The 9,898-nt window shown below is 41.6% G+C and overlaps 1 protein-coding gene across 3 annotated transcripts in view; it reads right to left on the bottom strand.

The window, feature by feature from the left end:
• Nucleotides 1–608: 608 nt before the first annotated feature.
• Nucleotides 609–9,898, bottom strand: part of LOC122945755 (interleukin-9 receptor-like) — a 39,160-nt gene continuing 29,870 nt past the window's right edge. For all 3 annotated transcript variants that reach the window (XM_044304929.1, XM_044304928.1, XM_044304930.1), the window contains exons 8-11: nucleotides 8,975–9,128; nucleotides 7,211–7,334; nucleotides 3,397–3,481; nucleotides 609–1,241 (exon numbers count right to left, since the gene is read on the bottom strand). In XM_044304929.1, coding sequence (XP_044160864.1) covers nucleotides 867–1,241; nucleotides 3,397–3,481; nucleotides 7,211–7,334; nucleotides 8,975–9,128 — 738 coding nt within the window. In that variant the 3' untranslated portion in view covers nucleotides 609–866. The remainder of the gene's footprint in view (nucleotides 1,242–3,396; nucleotides 3,482–7,210; nucleotides 7,335–8,974; nucleotides 9,129–9,898) is intronic.

Raw genomic sequence — 9,898 nt, 5'->3', positions numbered from 1 at the left:
GTAACAGTAGGAACATTATATAACTGTTAAATACCTATTTTGGCCTCTTACTTCCATAAAACATAGCTCTTAGTGGCGTAAATTTCTGTTCAGCTTCTTTCCTCTGGTGTAATCTAGCAGCTCCTGATAGGGCAATTTCCCACACCGGCTGTGTGTGAGGCTAGCTTTCTGTTGTTTCTGCTGTGTCATTGAGCTTACCTTACATTATATAATGAATCTTAAAGGCATATTATCTTTCCTGCTTCTGTGAACACAATATATAACAGTTATATGACATCTAAACATAAAGTCACTGTAAATAACTCTGCTTTTGTCTTTAACACACAAACATAGGAACTGTATTGGCAGGTTTAGCTGTATAAACATATAAGCTATATTAGCAACCTAGAACAGGTCTTAGCTGGCCAGCTACAGTTCGGGTCGGTGTTGGGCCCTCCAGCGGTGCTGGGCCCGGGGCTGCCGACCCGAACATCATCCTCCACTGACTGGAAGGGGCCCCTTTGGTGATGGGGCCTATGGCAATTGCCCAGTTTGCCTCCCCCTAACGCTGGCCCTGCCTGGGGTTTACACAGGTTGGGTAAACCAGGATACAGTACTGTCACACTATGCACAGTGAATGTAGTATTTATTGTATATTGCTTCATAGTTTGTGCACGTCACGGTACACCATATGTATGGTTCTGATGGGCAGTGCATACAGCAAGGGCCCCTCCTGGACAAAAATGGTTGTTGTACTTAGAAATGTCACCCGATTACTCATGACACTATTCCAAGTCATAGTTCATCCGATGCCATTTGATCTGATTAGTGCTAATCAGATACTGTAGAAAGTTTGTCAGAGATAAAGGTAGCTAAGATAAATGCAATTACTCAACGATGTCTTGAGAATTTGGAATGTAGTTTCCATCATAGGAGAAGTAGTCTGTTGGACAATCCAAACTGCAAACAGCGTCATTGATGATGTCGTTGCTAAAACTAGGGAAACTGCTAAAGAACGGGGGATACATTCCATTAAAAGATAATTCTTTCTCCACCAGCAGATCACTCCAAGACATGGAGTTACTGGTGTCATGTTCCAGTGAGATGTCATCTTTAGATAGTGGAGATTCAAGTCTCACATTGGATACAACTTCTTTCTGAACATACAGTACAGTGGTACTGTAGAGGTCTATGTCCTGGGGGAAATCGTGCTCTCCACCTTTCTTATTTTCCTTACATTTCTTTGGATATTTAGTCCAATCCTGAGAAACAAGACAATTAGTAATTTGTTTGTGTACGTAAACAGTATTTTTCTACTATATTACCCTGCCACAGGATAGGAGAGACATGCCTGATCTATGGGAACCCCACCGATGAGACCTCCACTGATCATCAGAATGGAGGTCCTAAGTGCTCTATTCCTCCTCATCACTTAACCACAGTAAGAAGGAGTTTGAATGTACAATTCTATCAAGACAGGTCATCAATATTAGATAGATGAGGGTCTGACTCCAAGGACTTCCACCGAGCAGCTCATAGAAGCATATGTACTGGCACAGCTCTGGTCAGGAAATGTACTACAAGCTCAGACCCATTCCATGTACTGTGGGTTATTCTAACATATGATAACTGGGGGTGCCGAGAGTCAGATCCCCACTGATCTGATAGTGATGGAGGTCCTAAGTGCTCCATTCCTCCTCATCGCTTGACCACAATAAGAAGGAGTTTGACTGTACAATTCTGTCAAGACAGGACATCAATATCAGATAGATGGGGGTCTGACTTCAAGGACTCCCACCAAGCGGCTGATAGAAGCATATGTACTGGCACATCTCTGGTCAGGAAATGTACTGCAAGGTCAGACCCATTCCATGTACTGTGGGTTATTCTAACATATGATAAATGGGGGTGTCGGGAATCAGATCCCCACCGATCTGATAGTGATGGCTTATCCTAAGGCTCGGTCATCAATATTTAAAGGATTATTTTGACCTAAACATTTATAGCATATCCAAATGGACCTGACTTATCTTGAAAATGGGGCTCGGTCTTGCAAATGGAGAGGTGGCTGCACAGAGAAGATGCAACTACCCACTAATTGGCTACAGTGCTCTTGTGAAGGTAGTCATATCACTGCAGGACAAAATCCCACACCAGCACTAACACCGGAGTGGGGTGGATTTTCAAGGTGAGTAATATTTATTTTATTTTAGCACATCCCCTGCATTCAATACAATTTTTAAATGTCCAAGTCAAGCCCTTTAACTTCATCATAGACCACCATAAATACTAGGCATTAACAGCTAAGCCTATCTAAACCTCTAGGGATATTCCAGGAGTACTAATGTTAACACACACTATATAGTACATGTGTGCACCTAGATAAGGATGACCTATTCTTATGATAGGTCATCATTTAAAATCAAATTGGTGAACCAGAAGCAGAAGGTTCTCTCCATGCCTGAGTACTGCAGCTCAGCTCCTGGACCTGCAGTACTCCAGAGCCAGAAAAGACACACTGGATGGTGCATTCAATCTACTGTATCTCTTCCTGTATAGTTTCAGCGGCCCTAAACAGCTGATTGGTGGGAGTACCAGATGTTGGACCCTCACCGATTTGATATTAATGACCTATCCTAGGGATTAGGTCATTAATATCTAAGGACAGGAAAACACCTTAAAATGTTAAATATATTGATTGTCACAAAGTAACAGAAATGGAGATGGTGCAATGCATCACAAGCTCTGGACACCAGTAGTAGTAAGTCAGAGCAACTGGACTCCTTATATCTTTTTTTTTTCTTTAAGATGTTTTGCTAGTCATCCAACTAGCTTTTTCATTTAGAATGGCCTGTACAAGAAACCCCGGCATTAAAAATACTGGTGACCTGTGCTCCAGCCATGGAGATAAGACGTTGATAGCATGACTGAAGCTATTAGGTGTGATTGAACTGCCTCGGGAGAGATGTTGGAACAGCATTGTAAGTTTTGGTTTCTCCAGTCTAACATAAATAAACTTCTTTCACAACTCTTTTGAACCAGTTCTCCTCTGTGCCTAAGATGCATACCGTGCTGTCTTCAAACAAGTGTCCTTTATAATGCTTCCGAGGCAGTTTTATCACACCTCATAACTTCAGTCATGCAAATGCAATCAACATATTTCTTTAATGACTGAAGCATGAGTCACCAGTATGTAATGCCTGAGATTTGTTGTACATGCAATTCTAATTGACTAGATGACTAGAGAAAGGTCTTCAAGAAAGAAAAAATACAAGTCCAGTTGCTCTGACATATTACTGCTGATATACTATGAGCTGGATGAAGGAGAACCTTCACAGACAAGCTCTGTATGGTAGTAGAAGTGCATAATATGAAGACAAAAAAGCAAAACGAGTACAACCTTAAAGATAAAATTACCTGGAAATTTCCATTATGTATGTGATATAGAGGATGAAAAAAATTAGCTGCTGTTGGAATTTTCTTCGAAAAAGAAACGTTTATTCTGAAATATAATAGAAAATGTATTCCATGAGAAGAGTCGTGAATGGATGAATGGTATTCTATATTATTTAATTCATTATAGTGTTTCTTTCCCTTTAATTCCTTATAATGTAGTTGGTTAGTGATACCAGGTGCCAGGCTGCATTCCTAAGGTCTGAAGTAACTGTTCATGTGTACTGCACTCTGATGACCTTTAGGAGGAGCTAGTGGGGCCAGGAAGTTAGAAAACATCTAGGTATGTGAAAGAGCTCAGCTCCATTGTGGACATCATGAGGGTATCATGCGTCTTGTGATTACCACTCCTCTTCGTATCATATAAGTGTCAGCCAGATGCTACTTACCTTACTCTGTATCATAGTTTTAATAAACATTTTTATGCACCCAAGCCATGTCAAGCCTATTTTATTCCTGGATCTCAGAATTCACAGTAGAACAATCCCATTGTTGTCTTTAGAGAAGGGGTTTTATTCATAAGACAGTCCTCTTAATCCCTTGGCGTCCACTATCTGTATATATACATCCCAGTTGTCAATGCACCGTGCAGCTAGGGTGTATATATATATATATATATATGTACGTCCACCACTTTAATGGTAAATCTCGGTGTGTAACGCTCATTATCAGACATCCCACTGAAGAAAAACAAGGCCAAATACTAGCTAATAGCTGGAGATACACAAAAATATAAAACAGGGACCTCGTTCTCAGGTATTACAGCGATGATGTGCATGTATTTAATACACATGCTTCTCATTGCTATACATGGGAGAGTAAGATGATTATTTTCTTCTGTATACATTTGTTACACTAAATTACGAATGTAAAGAAAGAAAAAATATATACATTTACTATTATTTTTGCCCATTTTATTTATATAAATACAGATCCTGTTGTGACATCTTATAAGTTCAATCTATGCAATAAAAAAAAATAGTGTCAAATAAAAAATATTTCACTTTAGAAAATATTGTTTTAAAAAGATTAAATCTTAATATGGAAATTTATTATCCAGAAATACACCTCTATTAGGCGTATTTCTGGCCCAGATTGCAGCGCAATGGATAGTTGTGCCGCAGTCTACAACTTTTTTCTGCTCACGCCAGGTCTAAAAAAGTGGGTGTCTCATTCATCATTTCTACGCCTGTTCTAGGTCTAAATGTACTGTAAGGCCTCATGTACATGACCGTGGTGTGTATTGCGGTCCGCAAATCGCGTATCTGCAAAACACGGATGGCGGCACGGACAGCCTTCAATATAAATGCCTATTCTTGTCCGCAAAGCGCATGCTGTCCGCATGCGCAGAGTGCTGTCCGCATGCGCAGAGTGCTGTCCGCATCTTTTGCAGCCCCATTGAAGTGAATGGGTCCACATCCGAGCCGCCAAAACGGCGGCTCGGATGCGGACGAAAACAACGGCCATGTGCATGAGGCCTAAGCCTGCAAGGAAACTGGCTTAGATTTAGACTGGCGCTGGAAGCACCGGAGTTATGTAGAGGCCATCCACCGCCAGATATGGAGGTTATTTAGACCAGTGCCTAAAACACCGGACTTAATAAATTACCCCCTTAGCCTTGGTGGAAATTCTCATTGAATTTGCTGCAAACTGAAAATTGCATTAAAGAAAAACGGCATGGAAAATGTGTGGAATTTTGATGCGGATTCGACTTCTACATTTTCAGTGTCTTCATACAACTCTGTAAACATACTCTAAGCATACTGCCACATATGGTATATAGTCTGCAAAGTTTTCATAGCCCATTTGCATGCAGAGAATCTGCAGTGTTTACAGTAGCAGTGCAGTGACCCAGTCGATTGTTGCTAAGAGTTGTTTGCTAAAGTTAATTGTTTTGATTTGTTGTTGAAATTCTTATTTCCTTATGCACTATGTATCCCAAATGGTTAGGTAGGGGCAACAAGTAGTTAATGCTTATCAGATTTTCAGTGCAGTTGCCAGGAGGATGGGTTGGTCTCGCCCCTTGGTTAGGTGTGGAGTTTAAGCTGAGCTATCTGACCAGGCCTAGAGGAAGGACATGTGTGATCTAGCTCCTGAATAGTCTAAGGAACCATCATTCTGGAGACTGAAAGCTGCCAGAAAGCAACTATACTTAAGAAACCCCTGAGCAAAAGAGGTCCAACATTCACAGAAGGTCATGCAGGATTCCGACAGTAAGGTATCGCACGTTTAAGGAAACAAGACTTTACTGCTGTGGAAAGGGTATATTGCCTGTGGTTATTTGGGAAGATTGCAAAACGTATCTAGAGAGAGACTCAGGAAGGATTATCACTAGTGTTTAGCGGAGCAAAGCATTTGAAGCGGAATTCAGTCCAAAGTTTAGGAAAACTTCGATTCACAACGAATCTGGATTTTCTCGCAATTCATGGTAACGAATCAGTTTTTCCTAGAATGGCAGTCATCCTTCAAAGTCTCAATGTCCTAGAAAAGTCAGAAAGATGCAGAGAGAGGAGGAGCTGGATGTTCCTGATGACATATTCTCATCAATATTAGATGATGTGGAAAAGGAGGAAAAGCAGATGGCAGAAAAAGGGCTCCCACCTGTAGGACAGGAGAGCGCTGGGGCTGGTGAAGTGGGTATGCCTCAGCTGATTATTATTCTGTGTTTACTGTCAAATAACCTGCAGGAGATTGCAGGCCAGAACAGCAATAATCTGCATATTGTGCCCCCACCTAACCAGCCAAACCCCATACCAGCAACAGCTCCTGTTTAAAGGTGCCGTGCGACCATTAACAATGAAGAAGGACTATACAGTGCTATACAGAAAGGCAGCTGCGGGCTAATTGGTCACACGGTTCTTCACCGCAGCATGGCTGCAACCCACCTACAGCGCAACCACTCTGTGTGGCTATACCCTAAGGCACAGTGGCCTAGGTATACCTGATATATTAGAATTAGTGACAAATTAATTCGAAACAAATCGAATTTCTTGGCTAACTTTGGCAAAGTTGCGATATTGAACTTTTCAGAACTTCGCTCATCTCTAATTACCACCTTCACTGTTGCTGCCTATACACTGGTATTTGGAAAAGCCTACACTGTAATATACTTTGGAACTGTGCCTATTGCTGCTATTTGTACTACTATCATCAATTCAGTAAAGAGAGACTTCATTTTTGCCTGGTCATTGACCCAATCATCCATTTGCCAGCTTTTGCATCCATCCTCCTGCCTTGTATCCATCTACCTAACGTCAAGGGCACCCCATTTTAACACCAGGCAGGGGCCCTCAGAAAGTCCAGGGTGTTCCCCAAGGAAAGAAAGGTTGCTCCCTCCATTCACTGCATGGCCCTGGGGATTGTGCTGGAGTAAGGTCAGCGATCGATCATGAACCACAACCATACCCATCAGTGCCACAACTACCACTCCCCTCCTCCCAACTCTCTCTCCAGCAGTAAAGTGGATGACAAATCTTATCCACACGCGGCAGATATTTTCCGCCAGAAAATCTGCACATGATACGAGGCATGGATTTAATTCTACAGCGTGTCATTTTATTTGGCAGATTTCTGCAGTGGATTCCACACCTTACAATGAAATCTGTGCCACACCCGTAGCATTTCCCGCAAAGATTTCTGCAACAAAATCCATTTGATTTGCTGTGTATTTTGCTGCTGCAGAATTCTAGCAGGTTATTTGCAGATCCTCCTCTCCGGAGATCCTCAGAGGACCCACCACAAGAGGCCACCCATAATCATTCATCATTTTATTACCTACCTAGAAGAAAGGTTGGAGCGTAAAACCAGGAACAGCAAAACAGGCGTTATTGTAAGCAGGGTTACTATGGTGATGATATGAATGATGTCTTGGTTTTGCGACACGTGTAGTTCTACTTCCTTTTCTGATGAATTAAGGGAAAAAAATATGAAAATAATCTACATTAGAACATTATAAGACAATACAATACAGAAATTATAATATTGTATGTAACAATATATCACTATATAGTTTAGTTAATTATAGTGGTACCTGACAAGCTGAACAAAATTTTTTCCATTCCTATAATAGAATGTACTTAAAGGGGATTTCCAGATTCTATATAGAACCTTCATTTAACCTTTAGATAAAACTTGGCAAAAACACACAAAATTTACCCCTGAATTGAAATCAGTTCAGGGACTGAATTTTTAGCCTAATTTTTAGCATACAAATTGTCAGCAAATTTAATGCTGAATTTATTGAGAATAACTTATGCAAACTGGAAAACTCCTTAATTGTTTGCCTTTTTTTCATGTTTTTATTTTGTTAAATCTAACCCCACATAGCAGAACCTGTTGAGAAATCCATACATGCCTGGTATCCACTGCTGTATTGGCTCCCTGGCTGACTTCACCGGACTGCCGGTCCCCATCTGGGGTCATGTGTCCCGCTTAAATCAATAACTGGCCTCAGTGGTGGCATGTTCCCAAGTGGCACTTCACTATTGGGTCACATGCTGCTTGGGGACATGTCACCGCTGAGGTCATTGACTGACTGCAGTGGAGAACATGACCCGTCCATGCAGAAACTTGACAGACGGGGACTGGAAGTCCAATGAAGACAGCCAAGAAACCGACAATGAACTGCGCAGACCAAGTAAGTGCAGTGTCCCACTTCTATGCAGTGCTCCACTGCAAGGGTTAATGGACTGTCCTTTATCCATTGTTTGTCCCAGAGACTGTGTCTGGGCAGAGAGTGAGTTTGATAGCAACAGTTTTTAGGCTAGGCTGGCACCATCCCTTCCCCTACAGAAGTTTAGTCTAGTGAGAGCTGTGAATATGAGTGAAGTAGAAGAGTTTATCAGGATGTACTTTAGGCCTGTGGATTAAAAGCAGAAAAGTGACAGCATATGTGTCAGCCCCTGAGGGAAAGAGTTCCTGGATTTTACAGAACGTATAGTGCCCATAAAGTGCAGGACATCTGTTAAAAAAGGCAACAAATGTACATTCTGACTGCACTTTCCCTGCATATTGGTTGGGACAATACGCTTCAGGTTCCTCATCTCTGTGACGATCTACTAAACTGCTTCAGTAAAGTACAATGGACGTTGCACTAAAACAGTCCTCATTATTTCACTGCACTGCCGTTTGCTTCACCATAGCTTGAACCCCATGACCTGTCCATGTAACACCTGCCTTGTGCCTCAAAACGCATCTTCACCAAAGGAACCCCACCCAACACCACGCAGAAACCCCAATGACAGGAAGTGCTCTGAAGAAAAGAAAAGGTGCATCCTTCCCATCACTGCATGGCACCAGGGAGCGCCAGAGTAAGAACCGCTGCTGTGAGTAACTACTACCACTGACATTGTTACTACCACTACTTTTTGCTGCCGTCCTCTCCCCACTTCTGCATAAGGTCTTGATGTGTGGACTCTTGTCAATAGGCTAATAGGCTATAGGTGAATAATGCAATACCAGGCACATGGACAAAAAGTCTGAGGACAAAAAGCCATAACATTAAAAAAAAAATTCTGTTTAAAAAAAGGAGATTGTAAGATACCAATCTTAAGCTCTGAACTCCACTCGCTCCAAAGGCTTTTGAAATCTTCCTGATCTTCTGTAATACAGCGAATCTGAATATAGTTGGAGCCTTCATCGAACTCTGATACCAACAACTCCACATATTTGTCATAGATTGATTTCTTTAGAGTTTCCTGGAATGAGGTAAATTGATAAATTCTCACCAATATTACATACATTATATTATACAAATGAAAATCTCCCCACCGTAGGCGTACTGTCCAACCACACCAGCATGTCCCTGAGGAGCAGATCACTGCTTCTCCATTCATCGCTATGGAAAGCTTAGACTACAGCACAGTTTATACAGTATGTGCTTATGGCTGTTCTTCTCCTGTTTGCTACACAGTATTTTGGTTCTTGAAAGATCAGCAGTTTTCCCTCCAGAGCTACTGTTCCTACAGTAATCTAAGGCAGCAATTTGCAACCGTTGTCAGCCATTTTGAAGGCTGTGGAGTGCTATCTTGTCACCCGGCAGTCATACAAGTATACACAAGCATTTATACAAGCTATAAATTTTTTCTGTCGGACAACCCCTTTAACATTGACTACTCATCAACAGGATAAGGGATGAATATTAGATTGCTAAGTGTCTAATGGATGGGAATTCCATTGATTGCTAGATCGGGAAACCCAGTCTCCTTGTTCCTCCAACCATCGTGATGGTGGTGAGGAGAACCTCTCTGGAGGGGTGGTAAAGCATGCTCCCTACCACTCCATTCCACTCTCTGTAAGGTAAGGAAACACCCCTGTGGCAACATTTGGCTGTTTTTATATCTAAAATAGATGTAATATTCTATTCCATATTTATATACTGATCTATATATTTACTATTCACTGTTGTCTCACTGGCGGAGAGGGGTGGGGAATTGGGGTTACCTTTTCCAATGATAAATATCAATGA

Source organism: Bufo gargarizans, chromosome 8 (genome assembly GCF_014858855.1).
Source record: "Bufo gargarizans isolate SCDJY-AF-19 chromosome 8, ASM1485885v1, whole genome shotgun sequence".
Classification (NCBI taxonomy): Eukaryota; Metazoa; Chordata; class Amphibia; order Anura; family Bufonidae; genus Bufo; species Bufo gargarizans.
This window is presented reverse-complemented; position numbering and strand designations above follow the sequence as displayed.